The 14761-nt window shown below is 39.8% G+C and overlaps 1 protein-coding gene across 3 annotated transcripts; it reads left to right on the top strand.

Moving 5' to 3' along the window:
* The first annotated feature begins 308 nt into the window (after positions 1-308).
* Positions 309-14148, top strand: VDAC3 (voltage dependent anion channel 3). 3 transcript variants are annotated; one of them, XM_036456941.2, is made up of 10 exons: positions 309-548; positions 3236-3304; positions 4352-4401; positions 5554-5556; positions 7125-7277; positions 9229-9281; positions 10702-10929; positions 12143-12293; positions 13092-13149; positions 13620-14148. In XM_036456941.2, the coding sequence occupies exons 2-10, from the start codon at positions 3238-3240 to the stop codon at positions 13709-13711; spliced, it is 855 nt and encodes a 284-aa protein (XP_036312834.1). In that variant the 5' UTR covers positions 309-548; positions 3236-3237; the 3' UTR covers positions 13712-14148. The 3 variants fall into 3 exon arrangements, with proteins under 3 accessions (XP_036312834.1, XP_036312836.1, XP_036312835.1); XM_036456942.2 differs by lacking the exon at positions 5554-5556 and having other exon boundaries at positions 311-548; XM_036456943.2 differs by lacking the exons at positions 4352-4401; positions 5554-5556 and having other exon boundaries at positions 310-548.
* Positions 14149-14761: the final 613 nt, after the last annotated feature.

Raw genomic sequence — 14761 nt, 5'->3', positions numbered from 1 at the left:
AAAGATGGGCAAGGCATCCGCCAGAGATTGCAATGTGGCCTGGTTGTGATGGCCAGCCAGCCGCCCAGCAGCCACCAGCCCAGCAGCACCGAGTCTCCCCCGCACGCCGCCCGTGCGGCCCCGCCCATAGCAACAGTAACCGGCCACCACCGGGCGTTCTCGCGAGAGCCAGCCCGCCAGCGACAAAGGTGCGATTCCCGCAGGCCTTTCCTCCCTCCGCGCCCCCCACCCCCACCCCCGCCCCTCCTCTCGCGTGGACCACCGCCCTGGCCACCTGCGCGCAGGGCCTGCCGCGCACGCGCACGCGCACACGCACACTCGGGGCCGGGCAGTTGGTGGTGTTGGTTCGCCCCAGCTGTTCCTCTCGGCACGCAGCTCCGCGGCGCGCGACCCCGCGGTGACACCACGGCGCATACGCGGTGCGGCGGGGAGGCGGGGGGCGCGCAGGCGCCGCGGGGGAAGTGAGGCCGCGCAGGCGCGGACGGCGTTGGTTGAAGAAGACCTTCAGCGTTGCCCTGGCTGAGCAGAGACCTGCTCTCTAGGAGGAGGTGAGCGGGGCCGAGGCCGCGGGGCGTGCCGGGGGGTGAGGGAGGTGGGTCGCCATGGAGCCGCCGGGGACGCGACGGGGAGGCGAGCCTAACGGAGGGGGCTCGGGAGGGAGAGCGCAGCCTAACGGGGCGCCGGCCGGGCCGGCTGGGCCGCGGAGGGCAAAAGGGGACCTTGCTCTGTCCTGGCCGCCTTGGGTGATGGAGCCGCTGCGCCGGCGGGGGCGGGGGGCTGGCGGCGCCGAGAGCGCCGGGCCGCCGCCTTCCCGACGCCTGGGGTGCTCGCTGGACTTTGTTTCCAGGCGTCAAGCCAGAAAGGAGGTTGGTTTCTAGGGAAGTTGGGTCCTCGAACCCCCGAACCTACTCCCCGCTCCCCAGCTTCCTCTCTGGAATTGTGATCCAGCATCCTGGGAGCCCCTCCGCTCCCGCCCGCCCAAGGGAGGATGCTGTCTGTGCAACCTGGAAAGGACAAACGGGGGACACAACGGGGCTCTGCCCTGACTGTGTGGCTGGTTGTTGTGTGAAGCAGCGGTACCCCATTAACGCCCTCTCCTCGGCCTCTTGTGCGCGTCCACACGTAGCAAGTGCATTTTGTAGCGCGAATAGAAACATGATGACAGCTTTCCTCGCTCTCGGGTAACGTGAAGACTCTTGGCTTCTCGATTTTTTTTTTTTTTTTTTGCTTGATCATACCAGTCGCACATTTCCTATCAGAAATCGTGGGCCTGAAAATGTAAGCTTGAACTGGGCAGAACTGAGATCACTTGGTAAACTAAATTAGCTGCACGACTTTTGCAAAGCGCCTGTACCTGGCAGTGGTTTTGAAAAAAGAAGGCAGAATGCTAAAAGGTCGTGATGAGCCCCTAGATGGATGTTTCTAAACATTCAAGAGCACCTTTTCTTTTGTCAGGAGATAAAAAACCAGAGTCTAAAGCCTTAACATTTCTATTTGAATGGATAGTGCTTGTTTTTTTTTTTGTTTTGTTTTTTTGTTTTCCTTTCTGTACTTACCTTTCCAAATTATAGTCTTCTGGCAAAATTTTAACAGATACCAGCATCAGTAGTGATCATAAAAAGCATTACCAGGTTGCAGTGGCAAGGTGTAAAATGTATAGAATCTATCATTTGAATACAGGAACTGAATTGTAAAATAATTTCTCTGGAAGTGAACTCTGGAACCCTATGGCTTAGAGAGAAAAAAAAAACACTTTTATTATGGAATGAGTCAGTACTTTTATTATCCTGAGCCTTTCATTTTTACTATACTCTTTCCTGGAAACTGTGGCTTAGGACAAAGTTTTTTCATGGTCTGAGACAGTACATTTATCCTGACTCTTTCATCTTTACTCTTCCCTCCTAGCTTTATGTGTATGTGTGTATTACGCTGTTCCCTTAACACATAATGTCTGTCGGATTTGACAGATTTAGGTTAAAGAACAAATTTGTAATGAATTCACAATTAAGCAGTGCATTATAAGTTCAGGTATGATGGCATCCTGGGAGATGGCATACCTTAACAGAAGGCCAGATTAAGACCTGGGCTGAATAAATATTAGTTTGAATGTGTAGGCATAGGAATTGTAAGGGCTAGCTGGTGCTCTGGAATTTTCTGATTTAGTGTTTGGGGCTAACTGGGTTGCTTCGGATGGCTCTACAGTTGGTTACACACGGTTTTTGAGATTGCTGTAGGAAAAGATTTCCCCTTACACTAAGGGCAAAGGAATGGTATGTTCAGCAGTGTTGACAGAACTGAGCATTTCAATGTGAGGCATTGGCAGTAGAAAAGCTGAGTGAACACTAAGTAAGCAAGATAAAAAGTCAAGGCACTTTGGGATTTAACTTTAGAGTACACCAATTTTTGATAAGGAAATTACCGCAGGTAGAATTATTCCTATTTCTGGCTCATGGGTACTATTTTAGCACTTTATATTTGAGCCCTAACCAGTTAGGCTTAGTGGATAGAGTGTCAGCCAGGGATTGAAGGGTCTGAGTTTGATTTTGATCAAGGGCACATGCCTCGGTTTTGGGCTCCATCCCCAATAAGAGGGGTGCAGGAGGCAGCCAATCAATGATCCTCTTTTCATTGCTGTTTCTCTCCCTCCCTCTCCTTTCCTCTTTGAAATCAATAAAAAAAAATTTAAAAAAAGAGCTTTGAGAGGGCATATTCTGGATGATTATATTTCAATTAATATGGTAATTCTTATTTTAAGAGCTTAATTTCAGAGTAGCAAAAATGTTAACCCAAAAGATTTTCAGTGCATCTGTTTAAGCTTACAGTTCCTTAACAAATTTACCTGTTGCCTTATACAGCCTTTTGGCTTTATAAGAGCCTAAGAAATATTTTTCTAATGTAAATTTTTCTTTTTTTAAAAGTAAAATGTTAAATTAACACATTTCTCCTTTGGCCTGTGAGAAATTTCTTTTCTTTGAAATGCAATCAGAAGATGACCTCTGACTCTCGGGGGGGGGGGGGGGGGGGAAACACCCTTTATTTTTCAGTGTTCAGGAAAGTTCTTTTTAAAGGATCTGTATGCCTTTTCAGTTTTGCTGGCATTAGGGTGTAAGCATTAATGATGCAAAAGAAGAGAAAACGTGTACCTCTTCTCACAGCACTATATAGCAGAAAGACTAAGGCTGAATAAATACTAAATGGTTATTTTTATTCCATTGTCCCCATTTTTCTCTATAAGAGATGTGTAACACACCAACTTACTGTGACCTAGGAAAGGCTGCCAAGGATGTCTTCAACAAAGGATATGGTAAGTATGCAACTGTAAATTTCGAATTTGAGGTAAATGTTAGTATTGAATGCTTACACCATGCTAGTAAAATGAGGTTAACATTAATGTGTCTAGTAAATGAGGTTAACATTAATGTGTCTCACAAGATTTAAGGGGATAACTATTAACACATTATTAAATTTCATTCTTTAGAGGAGTCACACAAGTTTTAAAAACAATTGTTTAAAAATAAGATCAGACCTAGCCGGTTTGGTTCAGTGGATAGAGCATTGGCCTGTGGACTGAAGAGTCCCGGGTTTTATTCCAGTCAAGGGCCTATACCTCGATTGCAGGCTTCTCCCCGCCCTGGTCCTAATCGGGGCACATGCAGGAGGCAGCCAATCAATGTGTTTCTCTCACAATCGATATTTCTCTGTCTTTCCCTCTCTCTTCCATTCTCCCTAAAAATCAATGGGAAAATATCCTCAGGTGAGGATTAACAAAACAAACAAAATAAGACCAAGTAATATAAATCTGTAATATGTATGTTTTCACTGGCTACAATTAAAGTAGAGGGTACATTTTTCCTTCTCTAAATAATGGCAGTGTTTTTGTAAAAGTGAAGACCCAACTTTTAATTTCTTCAGAGTAACATATATTCTTTGATTCAGTAGACATTTATTTTTAGTTTTTAAAGTTTAGTCTTTAAACTTTTAATTTTTTGTGTTGTACACATTTGATTTTTGTTATTAACTAGTACTGTTAATTACATATGAATATTTTAAGCTTGTATATAATGTCTGCATAGTATTTTCTAATAATTTTAGTTCTCAAATAGTACATATTCCATTCATTCTTTTGTTCTTTAACTTACAGTTTTAAAATATGTCTTTATTATTTTTAGGGGTTTAAAAATTATGCTTAAGCTAGTTCATTATAATTGTTTCTTACGGAAGTCTCACTTAACAAGAATACTGTATATTTTCCAAATGGAAGTGATTATGGACTATTTTCATAATTTATAAGTTACAAAAACTGGAGTGAATGTCACATTTTGTACATTACTGTGTTTTTGTGTGTGTCTAGGGTTTGGCATGGTCAAAATAGATCTGAGAACCAAGTCATGTAGTGGAGTGGTAAGTACCTTATGTATTTTCAATAAATGTATCCTCATGAACTGAAAAGAACCAGTTTAAAAATTAGTGTTTAGTCTGGTTATGTGAAGCAGCATACTTTTGGCTCTATGCTCTCTTTCTGTTTTATTCCACTCTCAGATTTCAGTGAGATTCCTCACTCAGCCACTTAAGCCCAGAAACAATCATGATGAATTTTTGGGGGTCATAATTAGACTATTCTTAAGTCTTACTCTCAGAATGTATAATGTGTGTGTATATGTATTTGACCCAATCTTCATGAGAATGGGCAATGAAAACTTTCCTTTTGCTGATATCGGTTTGGCTCAGTGGATAGAGTGTCAGCCTGCGGACTGAAAGGTCCCGGTTCCGGTCAAGGGCATGTACCTTGGTTGCGGGCACATCCCCAGTAGGGGGTGTGCAAGAGGCAGCTGATCGATGATTCTCTCATCGATGTTTCTAACTCTCTATCCCTCTCTCTTCCTCTCTGTAAAAAATCAATAAAATATATTTTAAAAAAAAAGACTTTCCTTTTGTTGTATTGGGTTGATACAAGTTTTGTCATCCTTTTATAAGAATAAATTAATTTTAGCCTCTGCCCCTTCATGATTAATTGAAGCAAATGTAGAAATAAAATGCTCGTAGAAATTAGTGTATAGTTTTTATTGATGTTCATAAAGTCTTTTTTACTGGAAATTAAGTTCATATAGTAAAAGATATATGTGCATATTTTCAAAGCATCATTAACCTGAGCTTTTATTAAGACTCAGCAACTAGATTACCTTTACATTCACCTCATTCTCTGATATCTCCTAATTGGCCTCATCTTTTTTGGTATTACCTATTCAAACAGATGCCAAGTTTATTTCTGGGTATAATGAGTTAATTAGAAGGGAAGAGGTGTGTGGAATTCTTATGATACTTTGTCTCAGACTCTGTATCAACCTGATTTGTCACTTTCTTTCCCTGGATTTTCTACTGGTGAATAAATACATATGCAGCTGCACCGTTAGGATGGGTACATTGTATATGGTTCTGTTAAAATAGAAATATACTCATTCAGAATTTGGTCAAGTTAGGTTTATGTTGCAAAAACCATCAACTAAAAATGTTATCTCCCTTTCATGCTGCTGTGGTGTGGGAATATTCGTTCAGATGGTAAGAAAAACAGCATATGTGTGCTTATTTTTATGGTTGCTTTTGGTCTCTGGTACTGATTCATGATAAATTATATCCATTGCTCCAAATTTCTTAGATTGCATCTTGATATTTTTGTCATATGCCCTTTATTAACAGTAACATTTTAAGATTATTTTGTTGCTTTCTAGCGTTTAATAATGTAGAGCTATGTGCATGTTATAAATGTGTTTTGCACTGTTTGAGCTAATTATGAGATTAGAGAAAAACAAGCAATTATGAGCTTAGAACTAAACTTAGAAAAATACTAGCCTTCTCTTTGAAATTTGTAACTGGTATTTTAGACTTTTGACAAAATTTTAAACTAAGAAATGATAAGAAAGAAAGGTAGACTGACTTCCTTTGAGTATATTTACTATACTTTCAAGTTTATGAAAGGTAAATGTAAAAAATAAAACACTGGGTAGTTGGATCTACTAAAAGACAGTGCTGGCCACATTAAATAATTGTGTGAACTGTTAAACATGACTAGCTTTTTATCATTTTTTACTAAGGCCTTGCCCTAAATATGCAGCATGATATTCTCTGAAAGCTTTCTGTGTGGTGTTGATAAACAGATCAGAGTTTCCCAGTTGTTTCATCAGCCTAGAAACAGAGTTAGGGAGCAGGGTATTTGTTGAAAGGAGGATTCATGTTGCAGGCAGTGAAATATAACTGGTCAGGGTTGGCAGTATTTCAGAAATGTTCTTTAAAAACAGGGCCAATCAGAATGTTTTTTTCTTGACAGTTCATAGATTGTCAGTGACAGGTGTTGACTGTTTGCTTCCCCTAGAAGGATATCTATTTCTGATTGCTTATTGTCATATGACTAAAATGATACCTAACTAGGGAGGAGGATCTATTTTAAGGTACTCATAATAGCTATTTGATAGAAAGCACTTTAAAGGTACCGTAGACAAGGGGAGAAGGAAGGAAAAGGAATAAATTATAATTTTGTGGAAAAAAGTAAGAAAGTTTTCATAACAGTATGAATGTACTAAATGCCACTGAACTGTACATTAAAATGTGGTTAAAATTGTAAATATTATTTTAAGTTTATTTTATAACAATAAAAATAATTTTTTAAAAATGCGATAGAATTCCGACCTTATTAAAAGGAAGAAGAGAGGCTAGTGCTTCCACTGATTTGTGAATTTTAAGAACTTTAAACTTAACTAATAGTTTAAATGATGATAGAAAACTGATAATCTTTTTCAGGCTATCAAAGTAAAATGTTTAAGATTCTATAGTTTTGTCATTTTTGATAAAGGCATTAATTTTCAGTTAAGATACTTTAAAAAAAAAGAGAGAATATATGATTTCCATTTAGTAAGAGAATATATGAAATAAGAGAGATGGAGTAATGGAAAACTCTAAAACTGGTTAAAATATTTTGAGATTAGAAAGGAGGAAAGCAGGCAGTGAGTTGCTGTAGAGTGGGGCTGTGGTAAATGTTAATTGTACTGGTGTCTACTGCATTAAACACAGCTTTCTGAAATGGTGATTTGCTATTTGATGAGCTCTCTTTAAAGTTATTTTTTATTGCTTAGGAATTTTCTACTTCTGGTCATGCTTATACTGACACAGGGAAAGCATCAGGCAATCTAGAGACAAAATATAAAATCTGTAACTATGGACTTACATTCACCCAAAAATGGAACACAGATAATACTCTTGGAACAGAAATCACTTGGGAGAATAAGGTAAGAGAAAGCATTAGCAGATATTTGTGTGTTAAATTTATCTTGCAGATAAGATGATGAACAATCCACAAATGTAATCTGAATGAAATCTTACCACCTTTCCAGGAGCCATGTTTTTTCTTTGTTCGTGGCCTTCTTTGATATGTCTTATATGTATAGAAAGTTGGGCTTTTTTGTGAGTACATAATTATCACTCTACATCTTTATTCTGAACTGTTCTACTTATTCTGTTATACATCTAAGCCTCTCCTGGGTAGGCCAAGCTATTTGCAGTGATTTAATTTTAATTTTGTTTTGTAATCATTGCAAAATTTGCTCCACAGAAAAATGTTTCTAAAATTCTATGATGTTTTCAAAGATAAATATATTAGTATTTGTCAAGGGCCTGCTATGTACAGGGTACTTTTTTTGAAGTTGTCTATATGTACATTACCCTATAAAAGTAATCTATATATATAAAAGCCAGAGCTACCAGTCACTATGACACGCACTGACCACCAGAGGCCACTCAACGCAGGAGCTGCCCCCTGGTGGTCAATACACTCCCACAGCGGGAGCACTGCTCAGCTGACTGATGGGCAACAGACGCTGGCTTGTGATTGGTGAGTGCAGCTGTGGTGGCGCCCACAGCAGAGCGGCAGCAAGCCTACCAAGCTGTGCAGTGGCATGCGCAGCGGGGCCAGGTTGAGTGGGAGTTACACGGCACCTGGCCACCTGCCGCTTCGTGCACTACTACATCCCTCAGGGGATGTTGGACTGCTGGTTTTGGCCAATCCTGCAGGCCATGCCAAGGGACCCCATTCCTGCACCGGGCCTCTAGTATACATCTATACATACATACTTTATATATATATATATATATATATATATACATGCATAATATGCAAATTGACCGAATAGCTGAACAGCAGAATCACCATCTGGACAACCACACTATGACACATACTGGCGCCAGGCCAGCCAAGGCAGGTGCGATGTGATTGGTGGGGGGGCACCCACCATCACCCCACAATTGCCCCACAGAGGGAGGCCCAGGCCACTGGCCAGCAGGGCAATCAATCTGGGGGACAAAAAGATGGGGGTAGTGGCAGACATGGGCAGCACTAGGCTAAAGTGGGTATGGGCAGGGGGTAGGGCCGGCTACCAGCAGCCAGAGGGAAGCCCAGGTGCCAGCAGCCGGGGAAGGAAGGCCTACCCTTGCAATATATATACTAGAGGCCCAGTGCACGAAATTCATGCACTCTGAGGGGGGGAGTCCCTCAGCCTGGATTGCGAGAGGGTGCAGGCCAGGCCGAGGAACTCCACTGGTGCATGATGGGGCTGGGAAGGGATGTGGGAGGTTGGTGAGCCAGGGAGGGACCACAGGAGGGCTCCAGGGCATTTCTGGACTGTCTCACTCAGTTCTAATAGGCCAGACCCCAGCAGCAAGCTAACCTACCCGTCAGAGCGTCTGCCTCTTGGTGGTCATGCACATCATAGTGAGCGGTTGAGTGGTCTTAGCATATCATTAGTATATTATGCTTTGATTGAATGGTCAACTGGAAGACCAGACACTTAGCATATTAGGCTTTTTTTAATATAGGATATATACAGTGAAGTGCTTAAATTGGCTTGTTAAATATCAGGCTGTCTTATTACTATAATTTCAAGAGAGTATTTTGTTGTTTTTGTACTATGATCTACATTACTGCCTGGAAGAGAATTTGACCTTTATATTTTAACCTGTTGTTTTCATGAGAGAATTATGATGAAGCCTGGGGTAAGGAGAAAGAGGTAAAGGGACAAAGAAGGATAAAGAGGTAATTTATTTAATAATTTAATATTTGTCTTTCTTTAACAACTTCCTTTTTTGTTGTTAGAAAGGTAGTTAGAGAAAACTTTAGAATTGGTTCTTGAGTCAAAATAAGAATTGAAAGTTACTAATTATTAATTTTAAATCTTTATTTTTCAGTTGGCTGAAGGGTTGAAACTGACTCTTGATACCACATTTGTACCGAACACAGGGTAATTATCCAAACCCCATTTTCTGACATGTTTTTTAGCCTGAAGTGTTTTAAGTAGGAAATTGCAATAAAAAGTTTTGATGCTGCAGAGGTTGCTGTTAGGAATATTAGAGACCTTGTGTATGCAGTAAAAAGAAAGAAAGATTCCCTTGAGCAGGGAAAAATTCGTTATTTGAAAATTGAACAGATGAACAAAAATTTGCATCTGGTCCAAAGAGACACATCATAGTAGAAAAAGTAGGAACTACAATAGAAGGGCCTGACATTAGATAATTCCTAAGCGATTCCAAGGATTCATGGATATGGTATTTTGCTGAGGATTTCTTAAGAAAACAATGTAATCTGGCTGTAGAACACTATAATGACTAGTTCTGCTATTGACTTGCTTTCTTAGCCTTAATAAATCCTCCAACTTCTTGGCTTCAATTTCTTTATCTAAAAATGGGTTTGTGTTGTTCCCTTTCTGCCTATCAAAAGAACAAAGGTGTAGAGTGGCATTTCTTAGCTGTAGCGACAGGTGCATCCATCTTTCCTGCCACACTTTAATTATCTTCAGGACACATAGTACATAAGAGGCCTGATTGGAATAGAAAAGGATTATTAAGAACTAATTTCAGTATTTTCCTTCAAAAATGCACATTTCTCTTCCATCTATCTAACATTGTCTATAGAAAAAAAACTGACCCTAAAGAAAATAATTGTGTTTACAAAAGGGCTATACCCTTTAAGAAAGAAAAAAAAAAAAATACACTTCTCTTCCTGATAGGTTAGGTTAATTTAGAAGCTAAGTGTGTCAGGTGTTGTTACCTTTTGTAGCATTTGGGCATTTGAAAATATTTAAAGAAATCAGGCTTCTTCTACATATATATATATATATATATATATATATATATATATATATATATAATTCAGATTATTTGGTTCTGAAATATCTTACTCCTTTCTATACTTTTTTTTATTGGTTTCAGAGAGGAAGGGAGAGGGAGAGAGAGAGAAAAACATCAATGATGAGAGAGAATCACTGATCAGCTGCCTTCTGCACACCCCTTAATGGGGATTGAGCCTGCAACCCAGGCCATGTGCCCTTGACTGGAATTGAACTTGGGACCCTTCAGTTCCTGGGCTGATGCTCTATCTACTGAGCCAAGCTGGTTAGGGCCTTTTTATACATTTGTTCATGCCTTTAAGAAGTTAATCATGAAATAACCCATCATTTGAATTTATATTGAGGAAAAAGTAAAAATAGTACATATATGTCTAATACTAACAAAGTTATATTTTTAAAGCTAAGTAATTTGAAACATTTTTGCTGTATGTGTGCCATCTATTGCTGGGGTAGAGAGGATCTTATTGTAAAGATTCCTGTACAGAATTAGAAAGTCTTATTGTTTACATGTGTTGTGTTTGTGTGTTTTTCACAGAAAGAAGAGTGGGAAATTGAAGGCCTCCTATAAACGGGATTGCTTCAGTCTTGGCAGTAATGTGGATATAGATTTTTCTGGCCCAACCATCTATGGCTGGGCAGTATTAGGCTTTGAAGGTTGGCTTGCTGGCTATCAGATGAGTTTTGACACAGCCAAATCCAAACTGTCACAGAATAATTTTGCCCTGGGTTACAAGGCTGCAGACTTCCAGCTGCACACTCATGTGTGAGTGTTTCTAATTTATTCCTCCCTTAGTGCCAGTACAGTCACCCAAAAAGTTAGTGGCCATTAGCATGTTGAGAATTGATGGTACTTGCATTTAATATGCCTTGATGGATATCCAGCCTTGCTGTACTGTTCTCATAGTCAGCAAAACATTGCCAAAGGTAGTGCACTTGGTGCGTTGTGCTGTGTTGCTGGCAGTTTCTGGCCTCTCAGCCTGCACCCATACTTTATGAAACTCTAGAATCTGTAGAAGCAGCATTGGGATGGAGAGAGCCCAGACATGGGTCACCTCCTGATACAAGGGATCCTTTGGAGGTGGTCCTTCCCCTGCTGCCTACTCAGCCTTGCAGTCTTCTGACACAGGTCTGTTTGGGTCATGAAGAACGAGCATTCCAGTAATTTTCTGGAGGTTTTCCGATACCGTTGGCCTGGAGCAGCAGATCCTCAAAGCTGTTCTGGATTCAGTTCTGTAGACTGCTCCTTATTGGTGAAATGATTTGAACTTTTAAATTGTATTTTATGTCTTGGGCTACTAGGCTCTGCTGCTCTACCAGAAAGAGAAAGCAAGGATGAGCCATGTGTTTTTGAAGTGTTGCATGTTGTCCTCCACTAGATATTCTACAATAATTCACTTGTGATGACTAAAATAAAGTCAACAGTGGTATGGACAGTGGCCTTAAGATTGATGAACAGTGTTGTCAGGAAAACCATGAAAACTCAGGGACTAATTTCTGGGAAGCATTGCAGCAATTTAGGTACCTCTTTGGAGCAGTGCACCTTAAGTACTGTAGGGAGGGTGCTTTCTAACTAGGACGCTTTTAAATGAAATCCAGTGTTGGCGTTTTTCCCATACTTGTATCACTGTATGTATTTTATGTGGGATCTTTGTTGAACTCAACTTTGAAGTTTATAAATTATGAACGCCAGAAAGATCTCTAGGTCCTATTCACCTGAGATGTCTGCCTTCGTATATAACTTGTGACTAAAAAATTTATATCGTGGAGGAGCCAAGTAAATGAATCAAGTGCTAACTATATTTTAGTTAGGTGGTTAAATTACATAACTGGGTTTAGTTCCTTGTTTTATTGGTAGTCATTTATGCCAGAAGTTTGCTGAAATGACATCTTTGTTTAGATAGTCTTAGAATTTGTTTCTATATCACAACAATGGTACAAACTAAATATTTTTACTTTTTCTTATACCATAAAAACAGGAATGATGGCACTGAATTTGGAGGGTCTATCTACCAGAAGGTTAATGAGAAGGTTGAAACGTCAATAAACCTTGCTTGGACAGCTGGCAGTAACAACACCCGTTTTGGCATCGCTGCTAAATACAAGTTGGATTGTAGAACTTCTCTAGCTGTAAGAATGTGCTACCAGATGTGTCTGCTTTTAGGGTTTCATCTAAGTAGTTAATGGTTGTAGTTTGCATGTTTTGTATTAACTTTTATGAGCTAGTCATTGTGTATTGAAAAGAGTATTACACCTGAAGTCAGGATATTGGGTTCTAGTCCTAGTTCCTCCTATATTTGGCTGTTGTCTGACCTTCTCAAGTCATTTTCTCTGGCCTCAAAATTTTCTTACCTATAAGTTCATGGGGTTTGATTATTCCTATTGGTATTAGTAATTTTTATTAATAAAAGCACTAATTGAGCTCTTAAATTTCAGGTACTGTGCTAAGGGCTTTATGTGTATTATCTCATTTAGTCCTCACTATATAGGTGGTGAGTAGTATCCTCATGCCCGTTTTACAGATGAGGGAACTGAGGCTTAGAGAGGTCAGAGGTCAGATAACTTGCCCAAGGTCACACAATAAGTGGCAGTGCCAAAATTTGAACCAAATCTGTCTCTAACCAGAGGCTGTAAACTTGCATCTCAAGGAATTGAGTACACAGGGATATTTGACTGCATGGTGTTTTAAAAAAGATTTGCTGGAGGCCTTTATGCATGCATTTTCAAAGTCCCTGCTGTTGCTACCAGTTCTCTTAACTTAGAAGGTTTATCTTTTTATTAATTGAATTTTCAGTTTCAGTCATTCTAGATTTACCCTAAGGTGCTTTAGCTTTGGAAATCTGATGCATGAAGTGGTGGTCGTACTGAACTTATATATTATGAAGTTGATTGCTTTCTTACTGTTTCTATTTCATCTCCTAATCTTAGGCTAAAGTAAATAATGCCAGCCTGATTGGACTGGGTTATACTCAGACTCTTCGGCCAGGTGAGTAAAGAAATTATTAACAATGGGGTTTAGGTAGAAGGTGATAGAGGAATAATGAAAATAACCTACAATCACTATAGACTGATTCAAACCATTTTGTAACATTTGATTGTTCATACAAAGTAAAACAGATCAAGTACTCTTGCTTAAAAAATTTGTGTCTATTTCTACTATAACTTGGTCAGTTATAGCTAGAAATAGACACAAATTTTTGGCTTGTGAATTTGGTTGATCACTCATTCTTCTTAACCCTGAACTCCAATTAGAGTTTGCCATGATTATGCTTTCCTCATTACAGATCAGTTGATTATGGAGTTGAGTTTATGTGTTGAGTTTAGTAATAGCTGCATGCGTAATGTCTTTTACACCCAGCCATAACCCATTCCATTGACTCCATCCGTTGTTTCTAGGAAATGCAGATCTGATTGTAACACTTGTCACAAATCATTGTCATGTTTTCTTCTTCCTAGGCGTCAAACTGACCCTATCAGCTTTAATCGACGGAAAGAACTTCAATGCAGGAGGTCACAAGGTTGGGTTGGGATTTGAACTAGAAGCTTAATGCGATTTTGAATAAAGCATCAGATTTCTCCCTGGAGGTGAAGAGAAATGAACCCACTATGTTTTGGCCTTAAAATTCTTCTCTGAAATTTCAAAAGTGTAAACTTTTTATTCTTCCAAAGAATGGTAATTTTCCCTACACTGAAGTCTAGAAATCGCAAGTCCATCCTAAGGGAGGTGCTTGAAGGCATGCCTGGAAGTTGTCATGTGTGTGCCACATTTCAGTTCAGTTCCGCAGTATTCTTTTAAATGTGTTCCTCAGTGACAATGTAGTGTCATGTTACAAAGGTGATAACCTGACCTCCAGTTTGTACATCACGTCCTGCATGTCCCACACCACATTTTCATGACCTTTTGATATATTGGTCTCTGTGCTGTAGTGGAAATCTTTGGTTTTCATCAGAGTAAAATAAAATAAACCCATCACATTTAACATAATCATTCATCTGATTTGCTAGTGGTGGTTTTCTTACATATTGTGTGATTTGCTTTGGAAAATACTATCATAGGTGGGATTTATGCCTGAAGTGGTATGTCTGAAATATCTATGCTGTTGCCTGTCCCTTCTACTTCAGTGTACCTCACTCTTACTACTCCTCTGCACTCAGGCCAAGGAGTGCAATGATGAGTTTTGTTCTGCTGGGCAGAAGCAGTTCTGTGGAGACACTGGCTCCCTTTAGCAGTGTTACAGAGTAGAGTAGAATTGGACTGGTAGTTTTGAGAAAGACTGAGGGTGTGAGTGGTTCAAAGACCGTCAGAGGAAAGAGGACAGCTGGGAAGGAAATATTGTAGGGAAGAAGGTGTGGTAGGAGGAGGCCAAAGCTGGAGGCGGAAACATCTGTGGCTCTTCCCAGGCATCAGGAAAATGTTTTTGATTACTATGTCTAGAAAAATAGTAAGCAAAGAATGGAATTTCCGGTTTAGGAAAAAAAATGAGTAGAGTATGATTACAACTTATGGGTAAGTCATCTTTCTAAAAGTAGAACGCCTTTTGAAAAATATTTTTAAAACATAGGATATATGCCACTATAACAAATTCAGTCAGTTTCAA

The sequence above is a fragment of the Pipistrellus kuhlii genome, unplaced genomic scaffold (genome assembly GCF_014108245.1).
Source record: "Pipistrellus kuhlii isolate mPipKuh1 unplaced genomic scaffold, mPipKuh1.p scaffold_m20_p_3, whole genome shotgun sequence".
Taxonomy (NCBI): Eukaryota; Metazoa; Chordata; class Mammalia; order Chiroptera; family Vespertilionidae; genus Pipistrellus; species Pipistrellus kuhlii.
Note: the sequence above shows the minus strand (reverse complement) of the source record. Positions and strands in the feature narration are given on the sequence as shown.